The sequence below is a fragment of the Phoenix dactylifera genome, unplaced genomic scaffold (genome assembly GCF_009389715.1).
Source record: "Phoenix dactylifera cultivar Barhee BC4 unplaced genomic scaffold, palm_55x_up_171113_PBpolish2nd_filt_p 001566F, whole genome shotgun sequence".
NCBI classification, from domain to species: Eukaryota; Viridiplantae; Streptophyta; class Magnoliopsida; order Arecales; family Arecaceae; genus Phoenix; species Phoenix dactylifera.
In genome coordinates this window covers 54665-77854 of record NW_024068873.1, presented here as the reverse complement: position 1 = coordinate 77854, position 23190 = coordinate 54665, and the positions used below count along the sequence as shown (strand labels likewise).

The 23190-nt window shown below is 35.7% G+C and overlaps 2 protein-coding genes across 4 annotated transcripts; both read right to left on the bottom strand.

The window, feature by feature from the left end:
* Positions 1 to 120: 120 nt before the first annotated feature.
* On the bottom strand, positions 121 to 17449 carry LOC120108809 (lon protease homolog, mitochondrial-like). Its single transcript, XM_039122525.1, has 20 exons — positions 17417 to 17449; positions 17126 to 17216; positions 16585 to 16787; positions 16399 to 16464; positions 16260 to 16301; positions 14850 to 14972; positions 14069 to 14167; positions 13233 to 13298; positions 13041 to 13127; positions 12721 to 12760; positions 12433 to 12604; positions 12212 to 12336; positions 11328 to 11458; positions 11101 to 11205; positions 10827 to 10940; positions 6038 to 6205; positions 3374 to 3475; positions 1969 to 2334; positions 1202 to 1720; positions 121 to 748 (listed from the first exon to the last, which is right to left on the bottom strand). Exons 1-20 carry the CDS (start codon positions 17447 to 17449, stop codon positions 563 to 565), a joined length of 2838 nt encoding a protein of 945 aa, XP_038978453.1. The 3' UTR covers positions 121 to 562.
* A 1191-nt stretch (positions 17450 to 18640) lies between these two features.
* LOC120108808 lies at positions 18641 to 20811 on the bottom strand. 3 transcript variants are annotated; one of them, XM_039122522.1, is made up of 6 exons: positions 20724 to 20811; positions 20425 to 20598; positions 20101 to 20207; positions 19412 to 19773; positions 19269 to 19334; positions 18641 to 19165 (listed from the first exon to the last, which is right to left on the bottom strand). In XM_039122522.1, the coding sequence occupies exons 1-6, from the start codon at positions 20778 to 20780 to the stop codon at positions 19026 to 19028; spliced, it is 906 nt and encodes a 301-aa protein (XP_038978450.1). In that variant the 5' UTR covers positions 20781 to 20811; the 3' UTR covers positions 18641 to 19025. The 3 variants fall into 3 exon arrangements, with proteins under 3 accessions (XP_038978450.1, XP_038978451.1, XP_038978452.1); XM_039122523.1 differs by having other exon boundaries at positions 18641 to 19162; XM_039122524.1 differs by having other exon boundaries at positions 18641 to 19126.
* Positions 20812 to 23190: the final 2379 nt, after the last annotated feature.

Here is a 23190-nt window from a genome sequence, read left to right as displayed (position 1 = left end):
AATTTTAGTATCTAAAGAATGAATGCCCTAATTGGAAGGAAATGACTGCTAAAATGCAAATATCGGCAACAATTAAATTTTTTTCCAGCCACATCCATCAAAGGAGAAAAACACAAGGAGTTGAAAGTTGAAACCAATCCAGCAAACATGATCAAATTAATAATCAGCTATCATCATACATTTGAATGAATAAAAAATTTAGGTTTTGAGAGTAGTTTACATTTGAGTATTGATGAAAACAAAAATGCCGAAATAATGTATTTATATCTTGACCACCATCCACCTCCAGAAAAGATCACAAAAAATACAGCCGTGCTATGGTTTTTTTCGCAATGGTTGTAAGACATAATTAATAAACAATCTTCAGGCATCAGTACATGCAAGCATTCAAATCATGGATGCTCTAGGAAGCCCGTTAGGAATTGTCCATGACCTCAATAAAAGGCTAACTCTCTTTGGAATTGGTCCATGGTGGCTGCATCATGAAGAACTACCATGGAATTTCTTGCAGTCGTCAAGAAAACTATAACATGTGAAGACCCAATACAGGTGGATCAGAGACTTAGATTTGTGGCTTAGAGTTGCTTCCAAAAGCCAGCTCAAATATTTGGTTATAATCATCTACGAAGTGAACTTCAAGGCCTTCCTTCACATTGGCAGCAAGCTCATCAAAATCCCTTCTGTTAGCTGATGGGAATATGATAGTCTTCACCTCACTTCTTCTTGCAGCAATTATCTTCTCCTTTACCTGTTTGGTAGGAATGAAACTTTTAAAAACTAACAGAAAAAAACAAAGTCACAGAGCAGTAATAATACTAAATAATGGTGATTTCTGGTGTTATTTTTCAAAATAAGACTTCAGAATGATTTTTATCAAATATAGGAAGTTTGCAAATTTAGTAAAAATGTCAAGCTTTGCAGTTTCCAACTCAAAAATTCAGGCTATGACCACATGCATATAAACTCCTAGATTCAGGTATTTCTACAATGGATGGTAAATCATATAGCATATAAAGATCAAATGGACAAATATAATGAATTGAAAGACAGAGAGTATGTCGCACATCCCGTGGTTGGAAACCAAAACAAGAATAAGAAACATTAAGTCTTAAAACAATCATGAAAACAAAAAACTATGAACTTTCGATTATTATGGTCGGTCACAATGATGAATAAAGATTATGTCACAGAGATAACATACCCCACCAATTGGGAGAATCCGTCCTGTCAATGTTACTTCACCAGTCATTGCAAGTTCTTTTTTAACATGCTTTTTCATGGCAAGAGACAACATTGAGGTTATCATGGTGCACCCTGCACTTGGTCCATCCTTGGGGGTAGCACCAGCCGGCACATGCAAATGGAGCTTGGAGTCTGCAAAAAATGGATTGTCTGGTTCTTTCTGAAGCAATTTTGCTCTGGCTACGGTATGAGCTATTTGCGCACTCTCCTTCATGACGTCTCCGAGCTGACCCGTCAATAGAAGTGCACCTTTCCCTTCTCCTTGCTCCACTAGGGCGGTCTCAACATACAATGTTGAACCACCCATTGCAGTCCAAGCAAGACCCATGACAACTCCTACTGGAGTCTGATCATATATACGTTCGGCATGGAATACTGGTTTGCCCACAAAATCAGCCAGGTTTGAGACATCAACTATGACCTTTTCAATCACATTATCAACTTTCACATCCTTTACATCACTTGTTTTTATATTGACCTGTAAATAGAGAAATCAATCAATTAATACATGACACAATGAATATACGGTGCATAAATATGCATATGTTAACATATATGCATACTACATTAAAGTAATTTCTATCGTCTGACTGATCCTTCCACTAATGTGAAAAAAAAAGTTTACACATAGGACTTGTAAGAAAAATCACTAGTAGGTGTCAATGTTAAACCAATTCTTACACTACAATAAAATGCATGTTTTAGTCACTTAGCTTCTCAGAATACCTTTGAATCAACGGGTTGGTCTGTTGTTGCAATACCGTCTGATGATAAGAGAGTTGGCTGCACTTTGTCAGCCTCCAACTGTTCAACAAGATGCTCATGAGAAGTTGCTTCTGATTCTTCTGTGGCAGTTCCATTAGGCTGTTCATGTAACGAGACTTCAATTGCTTGTTCAGATTCTGTTAAGGTAGTTGTTGTAGCCCTTTCGTGTGAGTTCCCATCCTCCAGTTTCTTCCCCCCTGGACCATCATCTGCAATTTGAGTAGGCTCTTCAGTAGATTTCTCTCTAAGCTGTTTGGCTCCTTGCTGAAGGCTGACTTTTAGAGATTGCTCATTTGTCACCCCTTGACGGACAAGTTGCAGAGCTATCTATATTAAAGCATAAGAATAAAATCGGTCATGAATAGGAAAAATATTCAAGGTTTTCTGAAATCAAAATATTTATTTCATTGATAGGAAAAGATGCAAATTTAAATATCTAATATACATCAATGGTCATAAAAATGCAAATGAAGGGAATGACTGAGAATTCATAGATGATAGTAATAGAAATGCATGTATGCTTATGAAACTAGTGCTTCTGCATATTTAATGGCCAGAAAACATTCAGATTAATCACTGCTAAAAGGGGAGACTTTCACAGAAAAGCTTTTGATTACAGAAATATTGACTTCCAACATCTCTCAAAGGGGTGTAAAGCCTATGACAAAATAAACTTCAATTAAGTACAACTACACCAGAAGATGCATTAATTGAAGCAATAATTTGTAAAGGAAAACATTTGTTTAATAGAAAAACATAAACAATTTGGAAAGCTACAAGTGAAAAACCACCAATTCAAATATCCTGTTAAAATAAAAATTTCAGAAAGCCAAAACTAGCAGGTCAATAATTTAACATTTCTAATTGTTTCTTTAATCCTTCCCATAATTCTCCAACTAGCACATCCGACAAGTATACCTATTTGTGAGATGACCCAAATACCCAAATGTCTTGCATAAGCAATATGCAAACTAGTTACAAAAAATCGAGGCAATTGGGTTTTTCATTGATAGGGACAACCAGCTAGACACTTTGGTCAAAACATCATAACTAGCTTGTTATGTTCATGCACGCATTCAAACCAGAACTAAATCAAAATATCACCTAGTAACAAGCATCTTGTGTTCTCATGATGCATTTCAGATTGTATACGGTGCCGTTTGAAGTTCAAAGTCATTACTAATTTTTCTGAAGAAAGCATACCGATAACATTGTGGCTCGTCATCAGAGGCAACCCAATGCTCAACAGTTATGGTTGGGATTTGCTAGCAAAACAATTACTTTGAAAATAAATAATAAAATTACGAATATTTAGATTTAAAAACTGATACTTCTTTTCTGAAGTTCTAACAACTGTGTCACAAACCTTGCGGTATATCTTCTCAATTTGCTTTTGAAGATTCCGAACACCTGCCTCTCGGCAATAATTTTCTATCAGAGCAAGAAGAGCTGCATCAGTCACTTCAACCTGGATACATTGATCAGAAATGTTAACAGAATATAAACCAATATAGCATAGATCATGTATACATGGTTAAATATGTCTGTAAAACATTCTATCAGTAGCACGAGACACTCAGCCACCACTAATCCATGTTCACTATTACTAAATATATGTTCTAACTGATGATCCAATTACATCAGGTTAATCCTAGAAAAGCACATTCATGCTGAATGATTCAGACACTAATCTTCCTTACAGTGAAGCAATGTTCAGTCGCCTTTCTAATATAATATATAAAGACAAATGGTGAGATAAGGCGACGGCTTGAGCTTTCCACCATGATCTCCAGATGGCAAAAGCTAACGATTTAATATTGAATCACAGTTATAACTTTTAATTTTCGTAAAGGTACTCTAGTTCATGAATAACAATCTTTTGAGTGGCCTGTGAAGTGTGTCATTCGACACAACCAAGTTAGAACATTGGCCATATCAAGTGCTACCAACCAACTGGACCAACTCCTTGTAGCATCTTCTGAAATTAATTTTCCTAAGACCAGGTACCTGCTTAACCCCAAGACAAAAAACTATGAATAGAATAATTTTTGCATGGGAGCTATAGACTACTTTTTATGTTTTTATTCTCGAGTTATTTTTATTAATCAGCTAATGATCCTTAAAAGTTTACGGATTAATAATTTGAAATCCTAAATATGTAGAAAATAATTGGTATTTAAAGAATTTCTCAAGTGAATAATTCCCTTGGACAAGATTTCTACCATAACCAAATCATCTTCTCCCATCTAAATGGGGTCAGCATGTACAAAGCTAAAAATCCACCAAATCAAATACTAAGATGAAAATACAACAGGGCACAAATTCATGTAATCAGGAATTCTACAATATTTTTCAGCTCATGATAATTCAAAGGCACTGATATGCTCGTAGTGTTTATCTGTCTCATATTGTAATTGATCTGTCAAACTGCTATAATTCTCTAACCATGTAGCAGATAACATCTCAGGAGATTTACTAATCTAGAATATTTTATTTAAAAATATATTTCGATAAATCGTGATGAAATCCTGATCCCTAGTATCTATTGCAATGATCAGAATCCATTTATGAGTTGAAAAAAATATTGCTTATGCAGATGATGTGTCTCGAAGAGAGTAAATTATATGACCAGAAACAAAAGAAGAATGAGAATGTTCTCTTTCTTTTAAAGGTTTTCTTCTTTCCCCTCAGAAGGAAGAGAAGGGGGGGGGGGGGGGGAGGGGGTGTTTGGGGTGGGGGTTAGTGGGAGCTGGAGGGCACCACTCCTAGGCTATGGAATCATTCATTTAGAATCATTGTTATGACTTCAGAACCATTGAAAGCTTGAACAGGTCCATTCAGTAGCTAACAGGTTGGAAAAAGAAAATTGAGTATATCAAATCAAGTAATGCAATGCTATGACAGTAACACAAACATATCAAAACCTTGCAGCATTATCAATAGAATGATAAACTTTCTTTGTTCCATCAAATATTTTGCACCAGCAAAATTGAAAGCCTTGATCCTACCATGAAGAATGTAGCTCTACTCTCTCTGACAATGATCTTCCAATACACAGACACTCACAAACACTTGTCTACAGGAACATGCGATGCATGCCCAGTATAAAAATAATAAAAAAAGAAAGAAATGTGTTGAATGATAATATAAATTCTATTTATCAATTTAAAATAGAAAAAATCAGTAAAATCTAAAATCCAAACAGTCATGAGAAATAAAAACTTTCCTAACTATACCTTCCATATTCTCATGCAATTCTCTTTCTATGCTCTGATGAGAGATATAATGAGATATTTCATATGTGAAACATAAGACCATAAGATCTAGGAAAGAGATGGAGAGGTCAAAGTATCTATCATTTTCTCTTTATTCATGAAAATTAAGTGAAAAGGGTGTTCTAATAGAAAAGGTTTCTTAAGAATAGAGAAGGAGAGATTGGACTGGTGAAGATGATTGGAGGGGGGCAGGGGGAGAGGAGGGGGGCAGGAGGACAGGAGGGCGGAGGGGAGGGGTAGAGAGAGAAGTCCTTGATACGAAAACCGAAATCAGACTGACTAACCATTTTAGAACAAGCATTTTGTTTTTCTAGTCTTTTGACAGCTCTGCTCCTCCTTCATATATGGAGAAGATCGGAACAAGTTCAGTCTCTAATCTTATTTTGACTGTAATGGAATGTGAGATGGAAAACATATTATGATTCTTTGGGAGGATGGGATTTTCATGGAATCAAAGAGGCTGCTTGTTCTCATGAATTACAATATTCTACAATTATAAAAGAATGTTTTTGATGAGATTTGGTTAGAAAATCTAATGGCAAACTTGAAAAAAATAGGCATAACCAAAGGCACAGATTTCTCTTTTTATCATGCACACAAAAAACATATATATAATCTGTTTTGAGTGGGATATTTCTTGACATGATATCAAATACAATATGCCAATTTCAGATAAATTGAAAGAAAACGGACCACTTCCAGCAACTTTTCAGGGGGACATATAGTTAACAATACGAGTGCAGTATTAATCATACTTGTTCAGATTTGATACCACAAGCTTCACGAGTAGTCTTTTCCAAATAGTCCCTTGCAATATGCATCTTTTCATCAGTGATATAACCAGCAAGAGCAATGACCTCCATTCTGTCCAAAAGAGGGTTTGGTATCATCTCAACTACGTTTGCTGTGCAAACAAACAGAACCTAAATTAATAAGCAAAATGGTGTCAGAAGATATTCTAATGGAAGAGTAATTCTGTAAATACATTCACAACTAAACTTAGCTAAGATATCTGAATGCAAATAAAATTGCAACATTAGGACATGGAGAGAAGTGACAGAAGATATTCTGGAAATAACTGAAATGACAATTAGATTTTCATGTATGCATGGGTATGCATGTGTGCACGTGCATGTGCCCGTGATACTCCCATGCCAAATGCAACACACATACACCCTTGTGGAAAGCACGTGATGAGACATTGAAGTTGAAACTCAAATAGATCATCAATAGCATAAGCACTTAAAGTAAGTAAATCAAATGATTTTCGATGTTAATTATGTATCAAATTATCACAACATGGATAGTAAATTAGTAATCAAAGTAGCATTTGGCTTGAGTCTAATGTTAGGGTGAAAAATCTCTAACCAATTGAATTTAGATACCCATGCTTTTAGAGGTGATGAACAAATTGCAATTTAAATTTCTGTTCCTGGATGTTGGCAGTAGGGACAACCATATATGTTATGGCTTAGATGTATCATATACATGCTATACAGTAGATCTTATACAAGTCCACTGCCGGAACACATGGATGATTTTATTCACCAGATGGTAGTTCTATTTGACCCACGGTCAGTCTAGTAAATACTAGTGCGCATTGGCATATGGAATGGATTTCTTTAATATTTTAATACATATTCAATATGTGGTCATTACAAATAATGTGTGCAAAGCGCACACTGTGAGTAAAGATGCTACATGGTAGAGCCAAAGTTCTTACTTGACTGCTGAAAAATAATCAGTAATCTAGATGGTATATCTCATTCTGCATTGCAGTAACATATCTTTTCACACTGGTCCAAGCATCAGCACAATACGACATATATATATATATATATAAGCACCATAGGGGTACGAAAGATACTTATTGTCTCACCGACTTATAGATCTGTGCCATTTGCAAAAGTTCAAAAGCTTTGAACTTATAAATGCCTTACATGCATAATGTCTATTTCAACTCTCTCTCTCTCTCTCTCTCTCTCTCTTATATTTATGTTTATATTTATATAAACTGATTAGGCTTCTCGCCACAAATTTATGTAGCATAAATTCCATACGAATTGTCAATTATATGTTTCTGCTAGTATAAAATTGTTATTTTAAAAAAAAAGAAAAAAAAAATCTTTTTTCAGATTCTCTCTTATCCAGATCATGCATCCTACCACAATCTGCCCAACTTGTTCACAACCTTCAAACACCACCATGGCACCTCCTACCAACAGTTGCTGTAAGTCACGGCCATTTACTCCCCTCACTCTCTTTGGCTGCTGTTCCACCCCACCCCCTCCTATCCCCACGAAAGCTCTCCAGCTAAAAGGTGGAGGGAGGTGGTAGGGAAAAAAGGGTTGGTGGGCTGGATGGCATAGTAGGAGTAACTAAAAGGACTTGTAGTCATTGATGGCAGTCATGGGTAGGTGGAGACTTAAAACAGACCTAAAATTTTCGGTGTGAGAAGGAACAGGACATCTTTTACAAGAAATTCAAATCTACCAAACTAATCGGATCTCAAAGTATTTCAAGCATCTACTGACCTATGTGATTGAAAATTTAATTCTATTTTAGAAGATAAAAAAATCAAAGACCTTTCCAAAAAGAATTCCTACTTTCCAAAAAAGAAATCCTACTTGCTATTCTGTTAAATTCCACTGATTCATGTCATTGAATTTTTTTCCCTCCCTTATGACTTTCAAGCTATGGAAGACTACACATTAGATGGTACAGTGGCAATGGCATCTAATATTACCTTGCAGATTGTTTTTGAATATATAAAAAAAAAGCTCTTTTCCCCTTTGTAAGTCCTTTTTCTAGTGTTACACGTCATAGAAACGCTGAAAGAGCATCATTCAGTATAAGCATCCAAATTACCCAGAATAGAAATTGAGGACAGAATTTGTTTAATTATTATAAATATTTGATCATCATATGAGCTAGCTAATGCTCAGATCTTGTGGGGTAGGTTTCAACACTTCAAAGAACTAATAAATGTTCCAGTAAGAAATAACTGCCTGTTGCAAAAAAAAAAAAAAGTAAAAATTGGACAATGAATGGTATAGATGCGAAGCGTATTTTACCGATCATGGTGCCAAGCTCAACTTTGTGGTCAACAACCCTATTTTAGAAAATTAAAGTCCTTCTAGCAAAGAAGACTCATACCTTTAAAATGGGAGACATCCTTTGTTCCAATAAGTATGACTCTTCTTAAACAGAACTTTTATCTTCAAACAACAATGGGTTTTTCTTTGGCATCCAGTACAGTTCTTATTTCCAAAAAAAAGTTACATTCCTGACCACACAGGTCAAGAACTCGGGATTATCATTTGTGAAATAGTTTTCACATCTATAAAATCACTGCCTGTTTAATAATATACAGATTCCAATTTCACACTGTTCATTATTTAATATCTCTATGTTATTTAAAATTATATATATTCTGATTCAGAATGTGCATCTTTTCTCTCTGAAAGATTTATTAGTACTTCAAATTGCTGAAAGATAACATGTGAGGTCCAAGACATAACAGCCTGTATGACAACCGATTCTATAAGTTGTGTCATCAATTTTTATTTTGAAAGATCTGTATGAATTCTAGATATCATTCCACTAGGCCCAACTCATATGTAAGTTGGTTTCCATACCATACTACTATTTCATGAATTTGATGAAACTAAGCAGACAGGTAGGTGATTTTTTTTTCCTTTTTTTTTTTGGTGTGTGTGTGTGTGTGTGTGTGTGTGTGTGTGTGGCGGAGGGGGGGGTCTAGAGCAACTTAAAAATAAAAAGAAAAAAGGGTCTATATTCTGAACCACATAGGTCATGAACACAGAACTATCATCAAGAAGAGCATGGTCCGTTTCTTTCCCATAGCATCATTCTCTACTATTTTCATATGATAGATATAAGTGATCTTTACAAGAAATCTATTAGGTTATACTGAAATGTGATTACAGAAAAAGCACATGTCAAGCATGCTTTCTGTTTAAATAGAATCAGAACACCCATCTTTGCATTCTCATTTGCTCTATAAACAATGTCAAAATTCAAGAAACAAACTGCTTAGTGAACCTGTAAGCTAGAATTTGCATCCGAACAGAACAAGATAAGCATGACAATTGAAAAGGTGAATGTCAAATATGACAACCAAAAATTTGCACTGATGGAATAAAGTAATGAGCATGTTCATATTTATCTAAATTAAGAAGCTAGGAAAAAAAGCACTCGTGCATGTTCAGATTGGGATTACATGCCGCTATAAAACATCACTTACAAATGTACTATAGCATAATACAATAAAAATCCTATTGCTAATCAGCCTCGATGATACAATTCAAACATTTGGGGGGTATAAAAATGCCAGAAGACACCAATATTTGGATTAGTAATACAACTATACAAGACTATCACCAGAAGAATAACCATGGAATGCCGTACCGGCCCGTACCGGCCGGTACGGGCCGGTACGTACCGGTCCGGTCCTAGACCGGTACCGGAACGGATAAAAAACCGGTATTTCCCGGTTTTTTATCCGAACCGGCCGGTATGGGTGCGTACCGGCTGGTTCGGGCCCGTACCGGCCAGTTCGGAGCCCGTACCGGACCTTGAGAATAACCAACATATCAATATATTTTTTTTTTTTTAGAACCACAGCGCCGCGCGCTGTGGTTTTTGAAACCACCGGTACCGGCCGGTACGGACCGGACCGGACCGGTACCGTACCGGTCCGGCCGGCCACCGGTACGCCGACCGGTACCGGTACGGCGGACCTTGAGAATAACCAACATATCAGACCGCTATTTTATAACCAACATACAATATTTTGTCCATAATACCTCAAAAACTGGAAATGCATAGACTAAAGAGTGTAAGCCTATATGGAGGCTCCCAAGGAAAAAGGTACAAATCTAAATTTTGAACAATGATCTTTTAGAAGTTCTAGATCCCTTTGTAGCCACATAGGACATTACTCAAACTATCTCCATTTACTAAGATTGGACTGCTGGAAAATCTATGCCCAAAATAACAGTGGTTAAAAAACAGTGCTCATCAGGGAGAGTTTGTTCCGTTATGATTTTCAAAAATTATCTCCATCATATTGCTAGCATCTAGTTAGTTTGCTCTAACCTTTTTACTCTTTTGCACAATAACATGCTTTATAGATATATTAAAGATGGATATATATTGACTAGCTAGTTTAAAAAATAATGCCATCATTTTCATGATATATATCTCTTGTGACTCCCATCCATTTCATTGTCCAATGTGAGCAATTTTATGTAAACATTTATGCGGATCGGACATGGGCCATAGTGTTCAAGCACATGTTCATGAGATGCATAATTATATTTGTCCCTTCAACCATGTAAGATTTGCCAAAGTCTTGCTTCAAATAAATCACATGCTCATGTAACAAGCTTCTGCACTCCACTCACAGGTATTAGATTGATATGAAATATATAATCAACATACCATCAATACTTGGACCCGATAAACATGAAAATTTAAAATAGTGAAGTCCAAGAATTCTTCACAGCAGCAGTGGCTCACCTTGGATAAGTCAATAGGAACATCAAGAAAATGGTCAAGAAAGTTCGCGTTTTGCTCGGGGTCTAGAAGCTCTAACAAAGCACTTGCTGGATCACCAGCATGTCCCTTCCCCAACTGTCACATGATAAATCACCAGAAAAGTTGGAAACATCAAATGTCATCACAATTCACAAGATCATGAGGAAGCTTAATCCCGTAAACTCGAACTAGTGCAAAAATTGATGCATCAAAAGCATCACTAAATTACAACAGGTTATGTAAAGCATATTAATACCTTGTCAATCTCATCTATGAGAACTAGAGGATTAGCTGTTCCCACATTTTTCAGGCATTGCACCATCTTTCCTGGCATTGCACCAACATAGGTGCGCCTATGACCCTGGATAAAGGTTATAATGATCACAAATGAGTTTCAGATAGGCAAAACCCCACACTGTTTATAAGCTAAAGCATCAATATTGATTCCGAGATGTAGACATCAAAATGACTTAGTCGCTGTACCTTAATTTCAGCTACATCAGCCAAGCCTCCTACAGAAAATCTATAAAACCTTCTATTCAATGCTCGTGCCATTGAATGACCAACGCTGGTTTTACCAACTCCAGGAGGCCCAGAGAGACATATAATTTTGCCTGCAAACAGAAAATAATGATCTTGTTAAGATATGTTGTGTATGAATAGTAGAATTAGAAAACAAACATCAGCCAACTGAATACCATTGATTAGTCCTAATACGTTATCAGTCAAGCACACAAGGCATGTACAGCTAAATTTTATCTCTTAGTGTGTGCCGTAAGATGAATTCTTGCACAGGGCAGAGAAGGGAAAAAAGAACACTAACCACATGCAACCAGGTATAATGTTAAGGACAAAATGTGGACATGTGGTTTGCCTAGATTTGCTTGTTTTCCAATTGAACTGAATTATATTGAACCTTCACTATAGAAGTTAAGTATTTATTCAAGTCACCATTCTCATGGGGATAAAACATGGCAACCTTATAAGCCCCAGCATTCTGACATAATAACACATTTTCTTTCAAAAGAAGTGCATAAAACAATTACTTCATGAAACATCAGGACCAATATTAAAAGCCCAGGTGAGAAGATATAGTTGAAAATCGTAATATAAAGGTTAAATCCATATCCATCATCTTGATCAAAAAGTTTTAGCAAGTGTATCCATGACCAAGTATTATCAAAAAATTGATAACCAGGTGTCATCCAGCTGCTGGGGTTTGATGCAGAAACACCAGTCATAGCAAAAACGTTGGGAAAAAAACCACAGCAATCAATTAGGAGATGACAATAATTTAGGAAACAAAAAGGTAAAGAATAAATGTGGTAACCAAAAGAAAGCTAGTACACATAAAGCTGTAAACCAACCTTGCGAGGTCCCCCTTAATTTTCCAACAGCTATAAATTCTAATATTCTCTCTTTAACATCAGATAAACCATAATGATCTTCATCTAAAATTTTTTGTGCATGTTGGATGTCGAAGTTTTCATCACTGCAGTGATTGAAAACCATGAAGATTAAGCTCAATTCATTAGCAGTCTAATGAATTTCTCTAAAATGATTCAAATCGGATGTTTAAATACAGTACCTGTAGTTTCCCCAAGGTAATGCAGTAAGCCAATCAAGATAATTACGAGTCACATTGAACTCGCTAGAACTAGCTTCCAGCAGCTGAAGCTTGTTAAGCTCTTCTTCTATTACTTGCAAGACATGAGGAGGACACTGCTTGTTTTTTGGTTCAAGTCTTTCCCCGAACTTTGCTGCAGCAAAGAAAAAGAATACAAAATCACCTTGTCTTAAATACTTATATAAACATAAATATCCTCCATATATTCAATGAGATATCCCGCTAAAGAAAAGTACATCCAGAACTAACCAGTCAATGCTGATTTGTCATCTGTCTCCAAACCCAGCTCCTGGATCAAAGTAAAAAAGTGAATTCTTCATGTCTAAAGTTCTGATGAAGGTCAATGAAATCAACTTAACAAGCAATTAAAAAAGTATCAAAGTTCCCACTTCCCAGTGATATAACATGATGATAATACTCCAGTTATTGTTAAAGTAATGAAGGGGGGATAGAAGTTTAGGCCTTGTCTATCTTGGACAAGATTAAAGACACAAGTTCATTTTTGTTATATTCACCATCATTTTCTTTTATTTATCCAAAAACAGAACTAATAAGAATAAAAAAAATACCTTTTTAATTGCTTTAAGTTGCTCGTTCAACAAATAACGTCGCTGGTCTCCACTTATTTTCTCCTCAATTGCTTTTGCTATTGACTCCTGAAACAAAATTTAGTAAAGATAACACAAAAGTCCTAGTTAGTACTCAAATATAGAGAATACATAAATGGGAATGAAATAATAGAAAATATATGGCTAAATTACCTGTATCTTACTGATCTCCATCTCTTTCTTTACTAATTCTAGAGTTAGTTTTAACCGCTCATAGACCTGGCAGGCAAATTATACGAAGTTAACATTTTATCGAAAAAATAAACAGTCAACCATGATGATGGCAGAGATCAATAGTAAATTGCATGCATCCACCCACCAACAAAAGAAAATATGAAGCCTATAATTGAATTCTGTATGGAATTAGGTCTTTAAGGTGCAGAATCAAAATTATTCACCAGACAACCTGAAGCTTAGATGGACCATGCTAATACTTGCAACATTATGGGTTATACAGATGGCCACTGGTACACCTTAAGGCAGTCAAAAACCAGCCTGATTAGCCATTCCTTTATATTTCTGCAAGCATAGCGGTTCAAAATCCTGATCTGTGGTTCTGACACGCAATGCATTTCAATTCTTAAGATGATAATGGAAAACATTGTGACATGCTAAGCTATATCATTCTTTACTAATTTTGGAACAGCTCATTCATGCCACTGCAACTTAAGGTGAATATGCCAAGTTGCATAAGACATGATTGATATTTTATATTCATAATGTTAATGAAAAACAGTGTGATATGATTTAACATTAATTTTCAAATTGGAAGGGAACATGACATAGATTAACACCCAACTGTTAGCACACATGCAACCCAATTGTCCAAACACAAACACACAAAGATAGAGGGGGAGAGTGCGAGGGAGCAAGAGTGAGAGAGAAGGCAAGTCATTTTTTTAATAAGTAAAACTGAACAACATAAGAATTAAAAAAATCTTTGCAGCTTGACTGAAAATGTTTGGATCAAAAGCATGCATGCTTCTTACATCGAGTTCTTCAAGCACTTGTTGGCAAAGCAACTTGTTGGCCCCGGAGATAGCAGCCCCAAAATCTGCTAGTCTTGGATAATTGAAATCGCCAATATGCTGAAATTCACGAAAAAAAGGAACAATTTTATAACACAGTTTTCATCATTTAATCATGTTATTCTACAAGCATAACATGATATCTATTAAAGGAACTACTTATACAAATGCCTAACTTGAAGCTTCCAAAGAAAACCTCCAGGAGAAAAGCAGAAAAAATGATTCAATAGAAAACATGACAAGATGGGCAGTACAAACCAAAACCTATTCATAAGCCGGACTTCAAAAATGAAAATAAGTTTCCATATATTTGTGCACTTTTAATTAGATTAAATTTGGCAAAATTAGTCCTTTGACCTTTTTAAATTTGAAAAGAGACAATATGCAGGGTTATAAAAGGAGGCCAAATTAAATTGAGCTAGTTAACAACTTCAACTAGTACAATCTTGCAACTAGGACATCAGAAGATGCTGTAAGTTGTAACTCTCAAAACAATTCTCTATTCAACAGAGGAATTACAGACAAACTTAAGCAATTTAGATATAAAGTAAACAGGAAGAAGGTGTTAACTCTCAAAGCCTTTTTTCCTCAAAGGATGGGATACAGACAAAATTAATTTAGATACAAAGTAACTAAGAAGTAGTCAACCCTCAAAACCTTTTTTTTCTTTCAAGTGAGAAGTTTTCAATTCTCAAAAAACTTTTTTAAAAAAAAAACAAACTTAAGAAATAGACAAAGTAACCTGTGTATATGTTTGAACATGATCTTTCCAAAGGGAATTTGTCTTCAGAATGTCTCTTAATGTTGCTATGACTTCAAATGAGGTTGCTTTTATAACATCGTCATCCTTATTGTAAGGCTTTTCCTGCAAAAAATAATAGCTATTGTTATTGAGCCAAAAATTCAAGCAAACTTTCTAGAAAAATATGAATTGTACTCTTAACAAATAATAAGTCCACCATAAACAATGACAGGCAACATTGATCACATACTCAGGTTAGTAAATTAATACAGCACATATAACTTCAACAAACGTTTCTTCGGATACTTCAACCTCCATCTAAATAGGGCTGTCAAACAAGCAAGCTGTTCCTAAGCAGCTTGTATTTAGCCAGCTTTTGGCTCACTCCATTAGTAAATGAGCGAGCTAGGGCTAGGACCTGGCTTGCTTGAGCTCCACGCGATTAAACTCGATACAGGAATACATAGATAATTAATACACATTACATGTTATCTTAGTTACTATTTAGAAACATATATTTATATTATAATTACTAGAGGCTAATATAGTTTGCATAAAACAATGTATTTCAACTATAACCTTGAGATATAACAGTAGTAAGTTTAAAGTGAGTGCGAGTGTGTGTTGCACACTTGAGAGATCTTAGGCTCTCACTGCACCTCTTAAACAAGTTATTTGTGAGCAACTTGAAATTAAATAAGCCAAGAATGAGCTAGGCCCTGCTCACACAAGCTTAGCTCATTTACACATCTGCATCTAAACCATCGGCCATATCGCATCTAATTCCTGGCAATATATAAGTTCAAAAGAGAGAGGTTTATAGTTATATTGTCCTTGATCATCAGTAAAGTGAAGTGCATCCTAAGAAAACATTGGTGGTGAAAATTTTGGTGAAAGATATTGTGAAAACATGTTCAGGCATTTGCACTGACAACATTTTCCATGAATGCCAGGGCATGTGACTGTGTGACAACAGTGGAAGCAAGTCAGAAAAGATAACTCAGTCATGACTCCAGCAAAAAGCAAATTGTCTTTTGCCTTTGCTTTGATACAAAAAAATGCTTGTAAACCTCTGTGGAAGTTCAGCACATACAGCAATTGCAGCAATGCAGGAAATTTGCAGTTTATGAAAGACACAGTTACCTCCTTTCTATTGCTTCCAATTTCTAAACACAGTAGTGGACTAGCAGTATTGGTCCTTCAATGAAAAGGCATGGAATATTGGTTACACTGGGTGGTACATGGTAATCAAAATCAGCTAGAACAGTAATCAAAAGTCAGCCCCACAAGACACTAAGGTAGAACCAAATATGATGACTCAGCTTGTGAGTTAAGAGTAATAGTACATTGACATCCATCAACCATAAATAGGGCTGGAAAGACGAAAGATGAGTAAGAGTAATAACATGCCTTCAGATGATCAACTTTTACAGTTAAAGGATCCTCGTCAACCTGCAATATTAGAAGTTTCATTGAATATCAGGAATGTAGGTATTACTGAAAAAAATAAAATAATAAGTGTAATTCGTCACTATTAAACCCAACCTACCATCTCAGTTATCCGCAGACGCCGGTGACCAACGAGCACTACTTGATCCCCTTGGATGCTGGTTATCTACATTGACAACAGCAAGATAGCTAGAGTATCAGCAATGGATTCTATGCCTTTTAATATATTCTTAATTTATATACTAAATGTCATTAATTCCCAAACCCTTGGCAGAAAAGATGATACCTGAGCCAAAGTACCAACTTCATGAAGACGCTTGAATAAATCTTTTCCTTTAAGGTCATTAATGCTTTTCGCTGAATCTGACCCAGATACAATACTAGGATCAGTCTCTGGGTCATCCTTAAGAAGAAAGGCACCTACATATGCCACTGACCTTTTACGATTTTCCACTAAAGCTTCTAACAATTTGGAATCCTGCAGGAAAACTTAAAACTTAATAAACATTAAACCAAAAAAAAAAAAACTTATGCCGCGAAGTTTTAACCACTCGAAAGAGACCTGTCTTTGTTCAGTAACTAACAGCAGCATAGCAAAACATATCAAATCATTTAGAAAATTAAGATTTAGAAAATATTGAACATTCCAGTATATATGGTACGACCAAGGTCAGCATTGAGTTACTTATTTGCAAGAAAAGTAAACCAATGAAGCTCTTTTTTTCGTTGAAGAAAATTTCAACTCCCATGGTAGTATTATATTACATGTATACAAATTATCATCGTTGGACCTGCAAGGTAAGTGAAAAAAGGGACCTAAAAATCACTATCAAAATTGTTGAATTCAGTGAGTATAACTCCGATGCACAAACTGGATCCAACAATTGGCAAATCAGAAAACTTCGAAAGGATATTTATCTGAAAATCCAGAATGTCAACTATGAAAACAGACAGATCTTCCAGGACTAAAAGATGTCCAGAAGGGAACAGCAATCCACCAACGTCAAGTTTGAAATGCAGCCGATGAAGTAAGCAAAAACTATGCTCACCTTAGAAAGATTGCTTTCTTGTCATAAAAGCTTACACTTTTTTATTCGCTCAGATTACTTAACTGATACCTGCAAATGCAAGTACCATATGATGCACGCCATGTTGGCTGGGAAGTGGATCTAATGGTCAGTGAACTGCAGTGCCTTGATCCACATATAAAACCAGAGCAGTGCAATTCACTGGTATCGTTAAATCCACTCCATGCCACATGTGTCATGCATCATTTGCACCGACAAACATGGGTTTAGATTAAAGTATCATGTCACACCAGTCCGTCCTACAAACACACGCAGTGATTGATTGCATAGATTAATTTATGTTTTATATGTCCAAAATAACTTGGCATTTATGGAGGGGGAAGAATATGATTGAATTGCCATAAAATGATTGTCATGCTTGCTCGACACTAAGGGCCACTATCATCTTCTACGAAATTCCATGCTGCTCCCTTCCTTTTCTTTCTTTCTCCTCCACCATACCTCATTGAACATTTGCCCATCATCATAGAACCCTACTTCAAGAACAGATTGAAATACCAAAAACAAGTGGACATGTTCCTTATTTTCAGGTTACAAAGAAAACAAATATTTTCAAGACATTTTCAAACAAATATTCATCACACAATCTCCTATTTCCATGCATCTAAACAACCAGTTTCATAGCACTGAGAAGTGAGAACCAAGGCATTTTTCAATGTTTGGGAGACTATGCTTGCTCGCTGCCATGGCTAATCTTCATTCTTCATACAGATCAGTCAAGATAAAGTTTAGTCAGTACTGTGATGTCATTTTAGTGTCAAGAAGGTAAAATCCTTTTATAACAACTGTCTTTCAGATATCGATCAAATTAAAAGCCAATAGCAAAAGCTCATATTCAAAAGCTCAAGCACTCTGCTATAGTTCTATATGATGATGCTTCCAATGGTGAGAACTAAATCATGTCGAACGGCATCATAATTCAAAATAAATACTTTCTTGTCATTCGAAGCAAATATCCAGATCCAGTCCATTCAGCCGAACTCTCTTTCCAAGCAGTCAGTTGATTTGCACACGCGCACACAGAGAGAGAGAGAGAGAGAGTATAACCATGCAAGAGAAAACAACCAGGAAATAGAAACGCATCAGTAGAATAACCTGTTTGGTGCTTCTACTGGCACAGTACTAACGGCAGTCTGAATGTTCTGTTGCGACAAAAACAAACGCAGAAGAAATTGAAACAAACCAGGAAACAGTTCAGCAAGTTGATGATGAAGACTACTGGATTCTGCCATGAGAACTCTTTTCTTGGCCAAGCCTAATGAAGGTTTGATGATTAATTGTAGGTGCCATGGGAATTAGTCATAGAATGGATTAACTGCTTGGAGTCCCTTGATTCCAATGGAGACTTTGTGCCATCGGTGTTTTGGTTACCATCATCCAGTTCATTTGAGGATTGCGGTTGTGAATCTGGTGGTGCTTCTTAGTAAATGACTGACCCAATAGATTTTACTGAAGAAAGAAGCCTAGAGTCATCAGCAGCAAATGCATCCAGATCATCTGACTCGCTCATTAAATGCTCCTCGAGTGATTGACCTTGTCTCGGGACATGGAAATTTTCTGTTTCAGCTGTATGAGTTAATAAGGTATTAGCAGGGACTCGCCGAGGAAGAAAATTAGGAGCTGGAGTCGCGCAGGTGTCCTAGGGTAGTTGTTGGATTTGTCGCTCGCTTATGTCATCGACCCTTCTCAAACTTTGAATGTCTTGATTGCAAAGCTGAGTCATTCTGTTCAGGGTAGAATCTGTTGCAGAGTTGCCATTGTTAAGTGCAAAGTTGTCTGCTACATTGAAGAAAGAAAGAAAGGGAAAAAAAATTCTTAGCAAGAGCTCATGGTAGTAGAATATCACATAATGAAATGAAAGACTAATGAAGAAATGATTTACCCAAGTAGGATGTCATTGGATTCAAAGAACTTGCACCTTGATTCATAGTTGGTAGGCACTCCATGACTTGAAAAGGAAAAGAAAGAAACAATTAGCATCCTCATCTCACTAGATTAACTCCGGGTTAAATTAAGACAAATTACCTGAACTTGGCGAATTCATTTGTATAACTCTGGGTGTTGGTGTCAGCAGTGAAAGTGGATGGTTGGCACCAACTGCTGGATCATGAGATTCAAAGGTCCACATGTGAGTAGGAGCACTCCCTTGATTGTCAATATGATTCAGATGAGGTGGACACCAGTTGCTGGATGGTTGATTTGAAATAGGTGGAAATTTTGGTTGGAGCATGCACATATCTTGCATGTCGCTATTAACGGTTTCAAAAAACTGAGAATCATGGCTTGCAAAAACTTTCTGACTCAACGTAAGTAGCCGATGATCAGAATGTAAAAGCCTTTCATAATGTTTCTCCAAAGTTCCTTCTGCAAACTCAAGATAGTGCCTCCTGAAGGAAATAAAAATAAGAAACAAGCTATGAGAATATTACATGAACTTTACTAAAGAAGATATTATTCTGTTTTTGTTTGTTCTTGATAATTTCAGAAGCTCCTATAGATGTAGTTTAACATGGACAAAACATTGAAGGACTGGAGATCTGAATCGAAGGATTTATCTACTTCATCAATAAAAAAATACATTCCTCTCTCTCTCTCTAAAAAAAAAGAAGTATATTTCAACAAATATGGAAATATTTGAAGGTGTAAAATCCATTGAAAGGCTTAGCAAAATGACAGAGCTCCAAGAAAGTGATGTAAATGTAATTTTTATGTACCTGCATGTGGTTGCATTCCCACTGGTAAAATCAGAACAAGCTTCCCAATTAGTATGCTTTCTTGGCTGTGGATTTACCTCTTTAAAGAACATGGGCTGCTGCCTTAACTGCACTAGGTACCAAATATCTTAGTTATCAAACCCAAACAAATATTCCAAATTTTGTTATTAAAAGAATGAAATCATTAAGAAACTTCAAAAAACCATCCAAAGCCAAGAATTAGTTCAAAACATGTCTAAGACAATAAAAGTAGTCTATGGAAAAAGAAAAAGTAGCAAAAGTAATCAATAAAATGAGAATATACGTCTAAGGAAAACATCTAACCTCAACTTCCAGAATGTCTGGTTGATCCTGTATGAATCGTGCTCTGGTTGCTGAGATATCGGTCCATTGGATCTCAATCTTTTTTTTCAATCTTTCTTCTTGTATCTCCCAAACAAGTTTTCGCCTAGCATAGTAAAACTTAGCTACAATATCACCTTCATTTCTTGACTTCCTCTAAAATTATGAAACATAGTTTAAAAAAAAATTGTTAGATGCTAAGAAGAAAAACTAATTAGAGCATTTGGTTTTGAGCATTTGCTTTTTCTAAATTGTTCTATCAAGTCAAGACGTAAGATTACCTCCCAACAGCCGATCTTGAGTTTTGTTGCAGGAAAATTTGAAGCCTTCCATTTCATTAATGTGGGTTGGATGTTAAATTCATCATTTCTGGTATGTTGTTTTTCTATATTAGTACCCGAAGTTGGTCCATTAAAAAGAGTGGTCTTCTTTTGAGATAGCTTCCTATCAATGAGATCCAAGAAAGATGGAGTTATGCGTAAAATCAAACCCAGAGGACCGGGTTCCTCTGTCTTGTCAGTGCATGGACCTATCTGCATAGATTAAAAATAAATAAACCAGTAAGAAAATATCGCCAAATAGAAAAGATAAGATACATTTAGAACTCCATAAAAAATTAGCTTTGTAAAAAATATTAGTTTCTAACAAAAAATAACCATAGGGACATTAGAAGGAAAGCGAACTCGATTTCATGTAGTCAATTGCTTCAGGGTTAATCTAGTTCAAATGCCACTTGCAACTCTTGTAATTCAAGTAATTATCTATTAAAACATCACTATACCTCCTTCGATCTCAAACTGGAACCTGTTAATGTAACCTCACGATAAACTTCAAACCAAACTACCTAAATATGTGCAAACACACTACTAGATTATACCTTTGTTCTCTTTTTTTTCTTTCTTTTTTGAGATGAAGGGAGGATTAGCCACCCAAAATTTTATTTAAAAAGATAATAAAAGGGTCAGCTTTGATAACAGAGTGAAAAAAAAGAACTGAACAGGTTCCAATTCTAACAGATTAATCATTAGAGAGAAGAGATAATAAAACAAGAGATGCAGCAATGAGGTGAATCTGCCAATAAAAGTTGTTGAAGTCTGTCGACGAAGAACAACCAGGATGCTGAAACCAGTCCATAATAAAGCCAACTCTGAAGGTAAATAAAAACATGAGACATCTTTGGGTAATGGAAGCCAGAAATCCACTTCAATGAAAATTTAGTCTTCTGAAAGTGCAGGTGGAAGCTCTTTTACTTTTGTAATTACATAGGGATGACCAATCATTAAATAGATGGAGACATCTTGAAGCTATAGCTACCACATGACCAAGCTATGGCCGCAGTCAACATGACCAAGCTATGGCCGCAGTCAACATAAGAATGATAGACTAAGTAGGCTTAGAGAAATTTCTATGCCTCCAGTCAAGACAAAGAAATTCAAAAGAGTATTGAGGGAGGAGCACACCTAACAAAGAGCAAACTGTCTTCTAAAACGTTGAAAAGGAGTATTGAGAGAACAAATGATCAACAGTTTCAGGCCCATGATTACTATCAATATTGATCTGTTCCACTCTAAATCAACATAACTAAATTGACTTGCTTTAGCCTAACCAAATTTACTTCCTAATCTCTGTCTTGCTAATGTAGGCAATATAACACTTAAAAAAATTTCATATAGAGATCTAAACACAACTTAGGGACAACACACATTCCCTAAATGAATCTAATTTAAATTATTTACCGTTAGCGCATAAAAACCTCATTGATACAAGGACAACTAGGTACTTGCTAGAGCCATGGAAATACCAAAAGATGGAGGTATTAATTATTTTCACATGATTCACAATTCAATGATGGTAATGGATCTTAACCTTGGCTATAATGAGTTATATTTCATTAAATATACATTTTGCAGTTAAAACAAGTATATTATGATGAAAACATTGGTTATTTTCAAAATAAGGATAGAATATCCAGAGTAGCTAGAATATATCTCCTCATTAGCACATCTGAGAAAGTTCTCACCAGTACATTGCCTTTTTAATGCAAGTTATTTTTTGACTTATACCTATTATTGTTATCTTTGGTAAGTTCTTGATGGCCGGATAAAAAAGAACATTTCTTATACAAGTTTAGAAAAAAGAACTGACCTTCTGCCTCTTGGAATTTGAGTCTGGCTCTTTGGGCCTATCTCGAGGTCTATTCTCTTCCTCAACCATGCGAGGACTCTCAATCCCATCAGAAGCAAGCACCTTATCGAGCCAACTATTAAAGCTCCCCTCTTGCTCAGCCCATTCAACACTTCCTTCTAACCCAACAGCTTCATCCATCATCTCCTACAAAATTAATGAATAATATATTTGGGAGCAAAAACGAATAACATCAGACTATATCCACATTCCAACCTACATAAACCAACAAATCCTAAAGTATTCAATCTAATGTAATGAGATTAAAAAAAACGCAGAGAAAAGAAAAACCTTTATATAAAAAAATTATTTTTTTAAGCACTATTGCCAACAGTACCAATGGTAAAATCCATCACAGTTTTCAATCCGATTAAGGTACATCCCATGCATATGAGATGTTTTAAACAAAAAAAACTACAGATTCCAAGCTATCCACCCAAGAGTTTCAACCACAAGAACAATTTAATGAGATGAAATTAGATTATAAAATAAATAAAAGCAGATACAAGAATAACCTAAGCAAATACTGAAGCTACTCCCGATGACAACAATCCAATCTTCGCA

What these genes read in the sequence shown, in the direction of transcription:
- LOC120108809 (XM_039122525.1), bottom strand. Translation starts at nt 17,449, where the DNA reads ATGGCGTGCATCATATGGTACTTGCATTTGCAG. An exon ending in ATGTTCAAACATATACACAG is followed by an intron (nt 14,168 to 14,849) that starts GTTACTTTGTCT and finishes CGTGAATTTCAG; the next exon opens with CATATTGGCGATTTCAATTA. An exon ending in AACTTAAAGCAATTAAAAAG is followed by an intron (nt 12,761 to 13,040) that starts GTATTTTTTTTA and finishes ACTTTGATCCAG; the next exon opens with GAGCTGGGTTTGGAGACAGA.
- LOC120108808 (XM_039122522.1), bottom strand. Translation starts at nt 20,780, where the DNA reads ATGAAATGGAAGGCTTCAAATTTTCCTGCAACAAAACTCAAGATCGGC. An exon ending in AATGAATTCGCCAAGTTCAG is followed by an intron (nt 19,335 to 19,411) that starts GTAATTTGTCTT and finishes TTCCTTTTCAAG; the next exon opens with TCATGGAGTGCCTACCAACT. An exon ending in TCCAATGACATCCTACTTGG is followed by an intron (nt 19,166 to 19,268) that starts GTAAATCATTTC and finishes TCTTCAATGTAG; the next exon opens with CAGACAACTTTGCACTTAAC.